Genomic DNA, 15,589 nt, shown 5'->3' on the forward strand with positions numbered 1-15,589 from the left:
CGGAGGCAAGGAATTGTTCCTGTCTGAGGATGATAATTGATAATTGGATATTAGATCTGATCCAAATATGAATTGGATTTCGGATATAGCTAAAATTTTAGAAAAGGAATTGATCCAAGTCTAGGTTGGTACTTGTACCGGCTTGGAAAATAATAAAATTGATGTTTTGGATGAAAATGATCTAAGAAATGATTTTGCCCCTGCAGGGCAAAGAGTGACACTGGAAAATGAAGTTTGAACTAGTTTAAATTGGATTGAACTGGATTTTAGGGTTTCTAAACTCAAATGAACTAAAAAGACACTGACTTAACTAAACTTTTAGACTGGATGATCAAGAAATGACATCATTCTCAGGAAAATGGTAAGAAATGAGCATTGGAATGAAATAGGTGACAAAAGTGTACTGAGTTTGAGCTGAAATGAGGGTCAGTTATACTGAGATGAACTAAATCTAGAGCTCAAACACTAGCTAGATTCCAATTTCAGCTAAAATGAGCTGAAATGGGCTAAAATGGGCTAAAGTGAACTCCAACAGTATGGAAAACAGATTTGAACTGAAATTGAACTACTTGAACTTCCGTTGAACTCAGATTAAATATAGGGGAACAAGATTGACTGAATTTGACTGACTTGAGAACAATTGGCTAGAATTCGAGTTGAAAATGAGCTCATTTGTCAAGAAATGAATCAAATTTTGTTGAAATGGTCAGAAACGAATAGGATTCGCTCATTATGAGCTCAGAGGAGCTGAAAATGACTAACATTCTAACTTTTTTGAACTTAAAAATGAGCTTGGTTGACTCTGACTGATGAGGGTCTAAGGTGACCTAAAGATAAAATGATAATTTTACTAACAAAAGGAGCAAAATGACATCTAAACTAGGATAGACTTAGGGGTAGACTGACCTAAAGAGATTGACATCTATTGAAATTGGGTGTTTGAAAATGAATGAGAAAAATTTGGGGTGTTTACAGCAACCTCAGCAACAACATCTTGGTCTTCATCCTTTCCATCTCCATACAGTCTCTACACAACTTGTACATTGGGGATTATGGTTTAGGTATAGACATAATTATTCATGCTAATGAATGTTAAATATTAAAATGATTTATAATAACAAGTGCTAAATATATTACAACGATTGTTACTAATGAGTGCTTTGTATTAAAATGATTTACACTAATGAATGCTACATATTACAACGATTTACAATAATGCATGCTAAATGCTAAAACGATAATGCTTTGTACTAACGAAGACAAAATTCTTCAACCACTACAAGAAAAATGCCAAGTAGCGACAGATGCTATCCATCGCCAATTCCATCACTAACGTGTTTAGCGATGGATAGCATTTGTCGCATAATTATAGTCGCTAAATCCCAACGGACTTTATCTGTTGCCAGGTCATCGCTAATTAGCGACGGACTTGCGATAGAGTATATCCGGATAAATTCTGTCGCTAACTTATCATCTGGAAGTTAGCAACAGAGTTGCGACAGAATACAATCCGTCGCAAAACATGTCACCGTTGAAAATTAGCGACATATAATATTCATCGCTAATCCATCGCAAAATTTAAAAAAAAAAAATTAAAAAGAGCCCCGAGGCGTGCGCCTCATACGCCTTGAGGCGCACCTCAAGCTGAGGCGTGCGCCTCGTGTGCCGCAACTGCATGATCGTTGAACTTGTTTGATATTCACCAATGTTCTTTTTGAGTCATTCCATATGCAGATATAGATGTGGAGGTACAACTGAAAACGTATTTGGTCAAACCAAGAGTATTTACTAAAAAGTTCCAGTGCAAATTTTTGGGGATAAAAAGTCTAGTCCATGGAACCACTCACAGATTCAACAAGATAACCAAAGGTTATATGCATGAGAACCAAATCTGGAGAACTCTAACAATATAACAACAAACAGACAAGAAAAGAATGAAAAACATGTAATTGAAAGTTATAAAACCATTTAAGGTGAACAAAAGAGGAACTACGAACATAACTTTCTGAAGCACATAAAGTAAAAAAATAGAAAAATATTAACCCAGTGACAACGAATAATGCTACTCCGTGATGGTAAGACAACATACCGAGAATCATGACCGTACTTGAAACCAAGACCCAGAAAAAATAAAAAACAAAATGTAACATTATTAAAAGATAAGATATTAATAGAAAAATGGAACAATGAACTATCAACTAACTTTATATTGAACAAACTATTGTTTATCAGATGCAAGTGAAAAAATATCGTACCATTGACAGCTCCAACTCAGATGTAAAACCAAAAACATCATAGACATACTTTATAAAATCCAAGACAGACCCGACTTCATCTTTTATCTGAAAAAGATCAATACATGACAACACATAATAAAAACATTAGCAAAGAGTCCAGAGAATATCTCATTTGGGATTAAAGAATGAATGCCACTACTATCATTTTACAGAGGTGAAATAGTAACATCGCTCAAAAATATAAAAGTACAATAAGCTCATGATTAAACAAGTTATCAGGGATTTTTCCATGGCATGTTAACAAAATAATCTAATGGTATACATGATACTGACAATTATTTCTGAACATTTTGTGACAAGGTCTAGTAACAACCAATATAAGGGTAAACCACTGCCTCTCAGGCCTCCCCAACTGATTCTACCATGGAGTCCAACACAATCAGTTCCACAAGAAGAAAGGCCACACTTAGCTTTCTCATCCTAGAAGACTTGTGTATGAGATGAAGCATGAAACCTGCACTCACCTAGCAAACAGTTCTGTTACTACTAAATGCATTCAATAGTCTAACATAACCAATTTCAATTCAAAACCAAACCAACTATTTAAAGCTATGGAATTTTAGGATAAGATTCATCCAAACAACTGGAAGTTTGTTGATGACAAGTGATCAGGTCATGACATGCTGGTCTGTTCCTAATCAACCAAAAGCATAAAAAGAATTGTTCTACATATATTGAGCTTGTACAAAATGAGGTCCCATAATAACACAATGGTTATTACAAAGAACCAAAATTTTCATGCATCATGATCCATGCGAGGTAAAATTTTGTCGGTTATCTAGGAACAAGAGCAGATAATATTCCAGTTTGTGAGTTCCAAGAATAAAAGAAGTTAGAAAACAGAATATTATTTCTAACCTCCAACTTGTCGTCCCTTAAGGACTTCTTAGGCTATATATCAGAATGTTGTAGGTTCTAATTACTTTGGCTATTTATGTTTCACATAATCTTGCAGATGGAATCGTGAAGGAATTACAAACAACAGAAATAGATAGTGAATACAAAATTTATTGATTGTCCACATGCTAAATATTACGATACAACAAATGCATAGAAAAAGATGGATACAGTAAGCCAAAAAGTTCCCAGAATCAAATACACAATAAGTAATATACTAATAGTATGACAGAAATTTTGTGCAACTCATGATCTTTTGCTCACCCTTCTCTTTTAAAAAATTCACCACTATGATGATTATCTCTGTATTCAGAAAATAATCGTCGGCGACTGCCAGCCGACTGTAACAGATTCTCTGTATTCAGAAAACAGTCGTCGGCGACTGCCGCCATAGAGCGACAGCGTTTCCCAGCATCACATCCACAAAAAACCTCTGCCATTGGGCGATGGAGTTCTTCGTCGGCAGAGTCGCCTTGGGGCGACAATCACCGGTACACGGCGATGGTCGTCATGGGGTGACAAACATCCCCGGTGGCAGATTAGATCTATAAAAAAATGGAGGATCGATGTATTACCTGTGGTCATCGGGCTGCAGGGAGGTTCTGCCAGCACCGAGATCGCCACAGGATGCGTCGCCGGTGGGGGGTGTGACCGCCGGATTGCCAGCGACAGAAAATCAGGAAAGGGTTTTGAAAACCCCCTTTTCCCCTTTTCTGGTTCCCATGGTCGTCGGGTTGTGGTTTCGGTCGGTGGTTTCTCGTCGGAAAGACGAGAATGTCGTGGATGATGGTGGCCTTGTCGGTGTCACTGGCTACCCGGCGGCATCACCGTTTTACCGACAGCTTTGGCGACAAACATTAAAAAAAAGAAGTAAAATGAGCCCCTTACCTGTCGTCGGGGTGTTGCCGAAGATGCATCGCCGGGGGGCAGGTGACCGTCGTCGACTGGCCCGACATCGATCATTGTACGACGATGTGGGTCGACCTGGGGGAGGAGGGAGGCGACGTGAGTAGACCTGGGGGAGGAGGGAGGTGAAGCGCCTTAAGGAGGAGGACGTGAGTAACGAGAGAGAGATAGAGGGAGGGAGGATTTAACGTCCTAATTTGGTAGCTTTAATAAAAAAATTAACGTCAGATTTAGCGAGAGAAATATTCTATCACAAATACGTTGCTAATTAGCGATGGATTTACGACAGAAATATTCTGTCGCTAAATTCGTCGCTAAGTTGCTATAGTTTTTGTGACAAATTTTTTTGTCGCCAAACTATCGGTAATTAACGACAGATTTGAGACAGAATTTGTACTGTCGCTAATTTTGAAAATATTTCAAAGATTGGGGACAGATAATGTTCTCTTGCTAATTCTGTCGCTAATTTACGACAAAAAAAATCCATCGCAAATGTCTGTCGCTAATCAGGATTTTTCTTATAGTGAACGATCATTATTTAAGAATGCTAAATATTACAACGATTTATGATAATGAAAGTTAAATGCTAAAGCGATAATGATTTATACTAAGGAATACAAAATCCTACAATGATCACTACTTAAGAATGTTAAACATTAGAACAATTTATACTAATGAATGTTAAATGTTAATGCGATAATGATTTGTACTAATGAAGACAAAATCTTGCAGCGATGATTACTTAAAAATGCTACACATTTTAAAGATTTACACTAAAGAAAGTTAAATGCTAAAGCGATAATGATTTGTACTAAGAAATACAAAATCCTGTAACGATCATTACTTTAGAATGTTAAACATTAGAATGATTTATACTAATGAATGCTAAATGCTAAATGCTAATGCGATAGCGATTTATACTAATGAAGACAAAATCTTGTAACAATGATTACCTAAGAATGATAAACATTTCAATGATTTATACTAATGAATGATAAATGCTGAAATGATTGTAAACAATTTTAAACCATTTATCTTATTTAATTGCAGACCATCTAAAATGAACTTAGCATTATCCTTCTTGACATTTATTGTACCCACCAGCCGATTTTGGGAAAACCACAAATTGCAGGGCCACACTGAGGATGCAATATGCTTTCACGCTCAGGCCTACAAAAACAATATATTAGTAAGATTATAACATTCAATGATTTTAGTCTACAACTACCAAATATGTAATAAACAATTACCTGGATAAATAGCTAAAACCCTCTGACGGTTTTTGTACCTTCACTCACACGGTAAAGTTGACCATACAATTGTGCAAGCATAGCAGCACTCCATGCATAGTTGTCAATTTCATCTAAGTCTTTCAAGAACTATAGCCACAGGTAACTTAACTTCAAACCAGACAAATCCAAAAATAAAGTAAGTTAAAAAAAATAAAGAAGGAAGCTGCACAACTCTTGGTCAGCTCTTTCAGATGCACATGTAGCGGATCGACTTTTCCATTTATTACGAAAAGAAGAAACTTTCATCGATGTGAAATTGCTTCCACCATAAATACATTGACCCCAGTCCTCCATCAACATTTCTAGAAGGGCCATGCACTTGTCCCTTGCATTATAGTTTGAATCCCATGCTAGGGCAACAATTTTATGGCACTTAAGATTCATAATTTGTGCCACATCTTCTAGGGTCACAGTGATCTCAAAATAATCAAACTGGAATATGTTCGTCTTATGATTCCACTTATTAACCAGGTAGGTCATGATGTTCTAGCATGTTTCAAAATAATACTGGTCTAGAAGGCCGTCGAAGTGCATATTTCGTAATCGGTCCTTCTAATATTCACTCAGTTGTTCATACCATGAAAAAACTATAGGCCACTAACACCGCCCTCTGAGTTTTTCACCTGATGCTCTACTTCTCTTCTGACCTCCCTGTAATACAAAATAACATATTATTCATATCAAATCAAAATTAGTCTCATTTGTACTTCTAGATATCGTTGTACACAGTAATCGCTATATATAATAATCGTTGCACACTCGCTATCATTGTAATCGTATACACAATAATCAATATCAAAATAATCACTATATATACTAATTGCTATACATAGGTCACAATAATCGCTATACATAGTAATCGCTATCACAGTAATCGCTATACATAATAATACATATCACAGTAAATCGTTACGTAATCGCTATATAAACTAATTGTTATTACGATAATCGCTTTACATAAGTCACAGTAATCGTTATACATAGTAATCGTTGTACATAGTAATCACTATCACATTAATCGCTATACATAGTAATACCTATCACAGTAATCGCTATACATAATAATACCTATCACAGTAAATCGTGACAGATAGGAGCGATTTATGTACCTTGGTCACACTTTTCTCCTCTTCATCTCATCCTTCCATCCTCTGCCTTTCTTGTTTCTCCATCATTCTCTCCTCCTCCTCCCTCATCTGCCTTTCTTATTCTCCATTCATTCTCTCCTCATCCTCTGCCTTTCTTGTTGCTCCTTCGCTCTGCCGCCTCCCTCCACTACTTTTCTACTTCTTCCTTCCTTCGCTTCTTCGCCTCCCTCCTCTGCTTTTCTACTTCTTCCTTCATTTTCCTTTTCTTCTCTTCCTCCTACTTTTTCCTTTCCCTTTTCCTTCTCTTCCTCTTGTTGCTTCTTCCTTTCTATTTCCTTATCTTCCTCGTCCTCCTTCTCCTTCTTCTTCCTTTGCCATGATTTACCAAATCTACCAAATAGACAATTCCACAGGTTCTTATTTTTGTTACTATAGAATAGCCTATGTTCTCATATCTATATCTCAGTCATTTTACATTGAAAACCCATATTTTTATAATCGTTGAAAAATTGAGACAAATAGCTCAAACTTTTCTATTTTGATTTAGAATAAAAAACCATTCTAAGGTTCTCGTTTATGAGATCCAAAACCATAACAAAAAATAATTTTGCAGAGTGTTACAACCAAACATTCTCTATTCCAAAAGTAGTTTTTTTCCAACCATTCATCAGATCGACGTAATCTTGGTGACATTGGAAAGTTAACGTCTTGAACTTTATTATTATTATTTTTTTAAATTCTTAGCACAAGTAGCCAAAAATTTGTATATAATCACTAGGATAGGTGCAACTATGTTGGTTCATCTCCTATTTGAGGACTATTCTCAGGGTTGTATCTCAGCACCTGTTTGTTGTTTTTCAATGAATAAAATATCGTTGGAAAGCAATTTTTCTCTAGAATCTCTGTTTTGTTTTGTATTTTTTCAGATTTCTTCATTTTCTGAGTAAAAAATCAGCAACATAATGAAGTACCAATGAAGTGTTGTTGATTATTGTTTTGCCAAAAATAAAATGTTGCATTTAATGCAGTAGTAATTTTGCACGCTGAAAAGAAATTTTGTGAATTTTGCAAACATTTCAAGAATTTTGCAAACTTTTTAGGATTTTTGTAACCAACAAAGCGAAACTCTTTATGAACTTTATAAATAGTGTCACAATTTTTGTACTATAGTTGCAAAAATCATGAGAAATTTCACAACTCTCGGGCAAAATTAAAAAAAAATCCTTATGAATTTCACATGAGGTTTGTGAAATTCCTTTTTCTTGCAAAATTTCTTATTCTACTCCACCATTGGCAAGAGGTTCGTCGAAATTCTTGATTTATGAAAATATAACATCTTTATGCAAAAAAAGGGTTGAGAAACACAGCATCATTTTTTCACAAAATAAAATCACTCATACATTGCATTTATTTAATTCTTTCACAAATTGAAGTCGCTCGTACATTGCATTCAATTCATTCTTTCACAAAATGAAGTTGCTTATACATTACATTCATTTTATTCTTTCACAAAATACAGTCGCTTATACATTATATTCATTTCATTCTCTTATAAAATAAAGTTGCTCATATATTGCATTCATTTTATTCTTTTACAAAATGAAATTACTTATCTATTGCATTCATTTCATTCTTTCATAAAATAAAGTTGCTTATATATTGTATTCATTCATTCTTTTACAAAATAAAGTCGCTCATACATTTCATGGAGAGAAAACATCATCATCGTTTAACACATCTTAGGGGCTTTCACACTTCATTAGAGCGAAGAACCCTTATTGATTCTACATCATCATCCTTCACATTCTATATTATGTGAACAAATTTTATAATTGATCAACTTTTGCACTCACAAACAACTCGCGTACTTTTGATTTTCTATCTCACCCAAACCATGCTTTTACCAAAAAAATACATCATCGATGAAGTACCGCTGATCTTTTCATTGTCGATGCTTTTATCGAAAAAACTCACCATCGATGAAGTGTCACTGATCTTCTTACTATTGTTATTTTTACCTGAAAACTCACCATCGAAGAAGTGTCACTCATGCTTTTACAAAAAAAACTCACCGTCAATGAGGTCCCGGTCATACTTTTGGGGTTTTCCACCGCTGGTAAACCGTTGTTGATGAACCAACACCGATGAGAGATTTTTGCAAAGCCGAAATGTTGTCTGAATGTCATTAAAATGTCGCTGGAATGATTGGGTATCAAAAGATTTTTATTGGAGAGATTTTCATTCCCCATATATATATATATGTGTGTGTGTGTGTGTTGACTCAATTAGACCTCATGTATGAATTCAACATAGTCCAAGTGCTAGGAACTGACTTTTTGGATCATGTGTTTTTTATAAAAGAAAATATGATTTTTTGAACCAAAAAATTATTGCACATTGTAGGTTGTTGATTTTTTTACAGCTCATAAGATTGTTCCTACGTATCGTAATCAGATGATCTGAGAGTCGATTTCTACTAACCTAAACAAGTAGATCATGCCTGAAAGGTTAGTAGGTAATGGCAACATGAGCAAATGTTAAACTATATATATATATATATATATAACTGTCATGCCAACTGGGTCTTCGAAGGATTTTCCTCATATATTACTTAAATGTGTTTGGCACGGTCCATTTAATAAGTGATACTTGAATCATGTTTTTTTAAGAAAAATATGATTTTTTAAGCCTTGAATATTTAAAAAAAATGTTTGCCTGACAATTTTTAAAATCTTATAAAAACCTACCTGGGTATCGGACTAGGATGATCCAAGAGCTGATTTCTATAAAATCAAGCATGTAAAATGAATAAAGCTCAGTTGACAAGATGATTAGCTAGAAAAGTAATTAGCAGCTACCACATTAATGGACGTAACTGGTCACACATTTAAAATAGCATAAAGAGGAAACTACCAAAATTGAATATATTAGAGCTGTGTGGGACCTCAAAAAATTCATTGTTCCCCATCCAACTGTGGTCTCCACACCAAAGTAAGATATCAGAATCTCTTACCCTTTTGTCACTTTTTTTTTCTCCAAAATCACTAATTGACAATGTCCTCCACCTCTGCCGCCTATTAATGGCTCTTAATTAATCTCACGAGCTGCGCTATCATAGCAATAATTCTACCCTTCTTTTCCTCCTAGTCTGCCACTACTACTTTCGTATTCCAGTTGTCAAATTCAAACCTTTAGCTTAATGCTTCCCTCTCATATGGCCCATGCGCTATATGCTCCCGCTCCATTGTCTTTTCATCTCTCTCTCTCTCTCATTGATTCTTGCAATTGGAGACCTTCTGGCCCACTGCTAATACCATAATAGGGCTGTCTCACACACGAGAAGATAGTGCCTGTAATTGATAACAAATATAAAGGACGACAGTCTTAAACCAATAGACAGAGCATGTTTCTTTAGATATGTGGTTGGTCATAATGAAACTTCACTGGCTATATCCTAGATCTCATGTGAGTAGGACAGTAGAAGCCACCAAAAAATGGAGGACATTATCTGTTCATTGGCCTAAAACCCTTGGTTCTTCTTACCAATGTTGTCAATACCGGTGCGTATCAGCCGATCTTATCGGCAGAAAATCGATACTCTTCACCCCTGAATCGCCTATTTTTTAATAAATATAAAAAATTACTTAAAATTATTTTTTATATAATTTTAATATCATTTTAACGACTTTAACATGTGTCACGTTCTGATTGACACGTAATGTTTTTTTAATTATTTTTTGGCCGATTCAGAACAATTCACTTGAGTATGGTATCGACAGATTCACCTGAATCGTTGCCGATACCGATACTGACAACATTGCTTCTTACCCACCAGAAAGTACAATCCAGCTTTGACCTCTTGGCAAAAGACAATCTAGGGATTTTATTTTCTCAGTGCAGAAAACAATTTTTTCAGGCCAAATAAATCAATTTAAAAATCTTCATAACGGAGAAAGACTTATCAATCACTTTTACAAATGGGTAATGCACTAATGGGAGCAAAAATAAATAAATAAATAAAACAGTAGCCCTGAAGTAGATACCCAAAGAAGCCTTACCCTTAATTGTGTGCAATACCCAAATGGATAATAGACTTTAGGCATCTTTGCCAAGAAATCTGGTATTAAATCCCAGACTATTAATCAAATGGAAAAGAAAAGAACAAAATGAACAAAAGAAATGGACAAAAACAGATTACCCCCCAATAGTTATGTTCCTAGAAATCCCAAGCACCGTTCCATGACAGCCTTCAACTCTGAAATTCCTAAGCTCGAATCCCTTACGAATCAAACCAGATCTATCATTTTCAATTTTATTGTTTCAACTTCGCAAGAGTATGTACTTTACAGCAGTTTGTGAAGAAGGAATTGGTCGTAGAAAGTATCAGGACTAAAGAGATCTTGAGAACATTTCTGCTTTTGAGAAGATTAATTCACAGGGCCTCGGTTTCCAATAAGAAAAGCAGGATGGCCAATTGTGTAAATGCATTTAGTACAGCAGATTGATGAAAAAAGGGAATTCTGCCAAACTGACGTCTATCTTTAAATCATATATATGAATTACAGAATGAGCGCCAACCGTGTAAACTTCAATTAGAAAGCAAATTCAGACCACACAGATCAATCCACCCAAAACCCAAAATGATTTAAGGTATCATTGACAGATAATCATGTACAAAAAAGCTTATTGGTTATCTATTAGCAGTAGCACAAGAGAAAGAAAAAGATCATAAAGGCAAGAAACCCAGGTATTGCCTTTGACCTGGCATTGGCTATAATTTAGATCTTGCTGTTGCACAAAATAAGCTATTTAGCTAGCATTGATTGTCGTCTCCACCTATTCTTGTTCTCTAAAAGGTTAGCCTTTTCACAGCCACTACCATCATCTGAATCAGTTGCTTGCTTCTCGATTGACTGCAAGTTATTATCAGCATGTGGACTTTCACGAAGCATACATCCAGGCTCCCGCCCTATTCGACGATCCTACACCATAAAAAGAATAACTGCAAATAAGTGCCAAGCAGTGCAAGACATACTCCAACACCATCTTTTCCCTTTCTTTCAATGATCAAACCAAGTGAAACATAATTGAATATATATAAACTTTGGAAATGAAGGTGATTGAAGCATTTTGCCAACAAAAGAAAATAGTGCTAATATCACATCTGCACAGTTGAATGTTGAGAACAATCAGACATTAATCATACAGATAAAACAAAGGCGAATGCTTTCAAAGAATGACCATACACAGTAATTATGAGAACTGAAGGCGAATATGATAAACAGAATGAAAAAATAAATTTTGTTAGAGAAAGACACGCTTTCAGGTCATCCCCTCGGGGATTCTCCAAAATGCATGAGTCTGAAAGAGGAAAAGATAAAGCTCACACAATACCTACTATTACTGCTCTAAATAAACGAACATGACATTAAGCTAGTAGCATACATCTCGGAAGGCAGCATGGTGATAACCCCTCACGAAGGACAGCAGAGTAACAGGAAAATACTTTTTGAGCAAATTAAACATGTTAGAAAAAGATAGTAGCATACATCTCGGAATGGATAATCATCTATTTCAAGCATATGTATGACATGCCCCATCTTTGGCCTCTTTTGGGCATCTGAATCTACACATCGTAGAGCAACCAAGAGGGCCTTCTTCAATGCCCTAGAAGACGGCTTCTCAAGCATCTTGGGGTCCACTACTCCCTCAGAATTCCTGTTTGCAACCATTGTTTTGAGCCACTCAACCAGGTTCACCTGATAATCATAAGTTTCAAATGAAAAAGAATAAGAATATCACAAAATTACTAAATTCAAAAAGAACAGGCAAAGAAGTTCAAGAACAAAGGATCAACCTCCCCTGGAGGCCTGCTATAGTCAACTGGGCTTCTTCCAGAAATGATCTCCAATATAAGGATTCCAAAACTATATACATCACTTCTTTCATTCAACATCCCACTGCTTGCATACTCAGGAGCTACATACCTATACAAGTGCAACAACAAAATAGTGATATTGAATCTTGCCAATGAAATACAAGGAAAGCAAGTAATTCGATGAATATTAGATTGTACCCAAATGTCCCCATGACACGGGTTGTGACATAGCTCCTCTCGGATCCCAAAAGCTTGGCCAACCCAAAATCAGAGACTTTGGAATTCCATTTCTTATCTAGCAATATATTACTCGACTTAACATCACGATGAACAACCTTAGGCTCCAATCCCTCATGCAGATAAGTGAGCCTGCATTTTGTGTGAAATTTCACCAGTATAAAAACAATGTGGCAAGAAAAGGAATATAAACATGAATTTCAAGATGATAAAACCATGGTACCCTTTTGCTGTTCCAAGTATAATATTCATCCTAATTTCCCATGTTAGAGGGCTATAGTCTCCTACATCCCCATGAAGCCATTGATCCAAATTCCCGTTGTCCACATATTCATAAACAAGCAACCTGATAATTATCCACACACACACATCACAACAATTAGGAAAAATGAATGAAAAGCAGACCATATATCCAAAACATGTGAAAATTGAAAATGAAAGATTTAGAGACAAAAATAAATGATTGATCACCTATGAGCTCCTTCAGCACAATAGCCCAGCAACCTCACTAGATTCTTATGCCGAACCCGCCCGATGGCTTCAACTTCAACTTTAAACTCCTTTTCTGCTTGGCCCCTAATAATATCAAGAGCAGAATAACTCGCACAAATCAAAAACGAATTACGTATCTTCGATTCTAGTTCAGATTCTTACAAGAAAGAAATTTCATCACATATAAGTTTTCCTTTTTTCCTTCTTTAAATTATATGATATCAAGGCCATTAATTCTTCACAAGTCCAAAACAGATTGACAAATGAACCTCCACCATTCATGGGGCACAAGTCCTCCAATGCAGAATCTTGTGAAACAAAACTATTCCAAACAATGCTTGATTGATGGTGGTGGTGGTGATGATGATGAAAAAGAGGACCTCTTTTTGGCAGACAAAAAAGAAAGAAAAGGCTTCACGTTCATTAAAACTTGCATTCCCTTAGTTGTATCTTATCTGCTGATAAGGAAGCATTTGGATGCAACCACAAACTTATCTCCATCAATAGGATAAGTTGGGGCATTGCATTTGGGGAAATAGAACATAGTCCTAATCGGGCCCATTTATCTAGATAAGTGGACAATCCAAACACACCATAAAGGATGCAATTGATCAATGCTTCTGCTTAAAAACTAAATACATTGCACAGCATGCTTGGAAAAAGAAAAAGAAGAAGAGATCACACAATCTCATACCTATTGTTGAGCAGATTTTTAATGGCAACATTGGTGTTATCCTGCATGACCCCGTGATAGACGATGCCGTACCCGCCTTCGCCGACCACGTTCTCGTCGGCGAAGCCATTGGTTGCAACCTCGAGCTCGCGCAGGGTGTACCAATGGCCCCAACCAAGGTGGGAGACCTCGGGGGCGGCAGGCGGGGGTGCCGGATCGGCGGTGGACCGGCTCTCGCCGCTGCCGTGGGACGACGACGTGCCCCCGCGCTCCGGGAAGGCAATACGGTGCTCTTTGCCGATGTCGATAAGGATCTCGTCGCGCCCGGCGCGGTCGCTCTCGCCGGAGATCGGCTGAACGCCCGATTCCCACATGGGCAGGGAGAGGATCTGAACCAGTGGCTTGGCCTCCGAAACGGGCTTGTGGATGTTGTCGATTCTGACCTCCTGAATCTCCTTGCACACATTGGGGATGGTGAGTTTCGCGCTCGGTGGAGATGGGTGGTGGTGGGGGAAGGGGGTCGTCTTGTTCTTGGCGTTCTTGGTGGTGTCGTTCTTCCATCGGGAGGTGAGCCACAGGGAGAGGAGGAAGAGGAGGAGGACGACGGCAGTGCCCACGGAGATGCCGAGCACCACCCACAGTCTTAGCCCGAAGATGGAGGTTCGTTTGGAGAGCTCGTCGTTGATGAAGGCGCCATTAAAGAACCCCATTGCTGTCGCTGCTTGCTCCTCCTCTCCCGCTCACCTGTGTGGGCTCATCGGTAGAGAGAGAGAAATGGAGAGAGAGAGAGAGAAAGGTGGGTGATGGCCTGACGGGTTGGGTTTCACTTTCTACAACTCTTGCTGGACTCGACTTCCTAACTTTCTCAAGTGGGCAGAGAGAGAGAGAGAGTAGTTGTCATGATAGGATGGCAGAATTTTAAATTTTTATTGAGCAGAGCAAAGTTTGCTTATTTTCCATCCCTTTTTCACATTAGACCGTTTGGGTTTCAAAATATTCAGAGAATTGGATACAAAATGAGCGAAGCTGAGAGGTAGACCTTAGATTAGACCCTATTAACAGGATCTCTCCCAGTTATGCCGTGGAGCATAGGAACAATCTTTTGTTAAGCGTTTAATTTTTATTACCTTATAATTAATATCAAACACACTTTTACCAAAAAGCTCAAGCTTATATTCTCAAGTTCATTTCAAACCTTATTAATCGCATACAGTCACTTTCCATAGTTCTAGTGATGTCCATATACCCATGAAAAAGATAAGGCTCAATTTCCAGTTTCTCAAAAAAAAAAAAAAAGGTTTTGAATCAATTTCTTATGGCGATGATCTCTCTCTCTCTCTCTCTCTCTCTCTCTCCCCCGAGTGAGAATCACTTGGCGTGTGGACAGAGAAACCGCAAGCTGGTTGGCACGTGCTCGTCAGGTGACATCATGTTAAGCTTTACATTTTTTTTATTTTTCATTTTTTACTTTTGCAAATTTCATGATGATTAAAAAATTGGAAACGGGTGCCGTTGGATGTCGACGTCTATGAACCCAGTTCTTGCTTGATCGGATCAAGCAACCCCCCTCGCCACAAATACAAAATTACAAACGCCCTAATAACTTTCATTTTGATTGCCGTCGACGCACTTACTCTGTCACACGGACACGGCAAAGGGCCACGTAACGCATCGTTTTTTGTGTAATCTTTTTCATTAAACATACTATGTAAGAGGTCATGGATGCAAACGGGTCGGATCCAAAACAGTTAAATACAAGGAAGAGTCGGATAAGAAATAGTCCTTCTTGATCCGACCCATTTGCATCCCTATAAAAAGTTATGACACGG

At 37.2% G+C, this 15,589-nt stretch overlaps 1 protein-coding gene across 1 annotated transcript; it reads right to left on the reverse strand.

Moving 5' to 3' along the window:
* Positions 1-11,004: 11,004 nt before the first annotated feature.
* On the reverse strand, positions 11,005-14,628 carry LOC149843062 (putative serine/threonine-protein kinase At1g01540). The gene is made up of 7 exons (XM_090001681.1): positions 13,782-14,628; positions 13,067-13,171; positions 12,819-12,941; positions 12,557-12,727; positions 12,338-12,467; positions 12,030-12,239; positions 11,005-11,462 (listed from the first exon to the last, which is right to left on the reverse strand). Exons 1-7 carry the CDS (start codon positions 14,468-14,470, stop codon positions 11,286-11,288), a joined length of 1,605 nt encoding a protein of 534 aa, XP_089857807.1. The 5' UTR covers positions 14,471-14,628; the 3' UTR covers positions 11,005-11,285.
* Between the last annotated feature and the right edge of the window lie 961 nt (positions 14,629-15,589).

The sequence above is a fragment of the Nuphar pumila genome, chromosome 3, assembly GCF_984573655.1.
Source record: "Nuphar pumila chromosome 3, dmNupPumi1.hap1.1, whole genome shotgun sequence".
Taxonomy (NCBI): Eukaryota; Viridiplantae; Streptophyta; class Magnoliopsida; order Nymphaeales; family Nymphaeaceae; genus Nuphar; species Nuphar pumila.

Bases quoted from the DNA above. Each gene is read 5' to 3' on its own strand.
- LOC149843062 (XM_090001681.1), bottom strand. From the start codon at position 14,470: ATGGGGTTCTTTAATGGCGCCTTCATCAACGACGAGCTCTCCAAACGA. The intron at 13,172-13,781 runs GTATGAGATTGT...TGATATTATTAG, and splicing joins AAAAATCTGCTCAACAATAG to GGGCCAAGCAGAAAAGGAGT. The intron at 12,240-12,337 runs GTTGATCCTTTG...TATGATTATCAG, and splicing joins ATAGCAGGCCTCCAGGGGAG to GTGAACCTGGTTGAGTGGCT.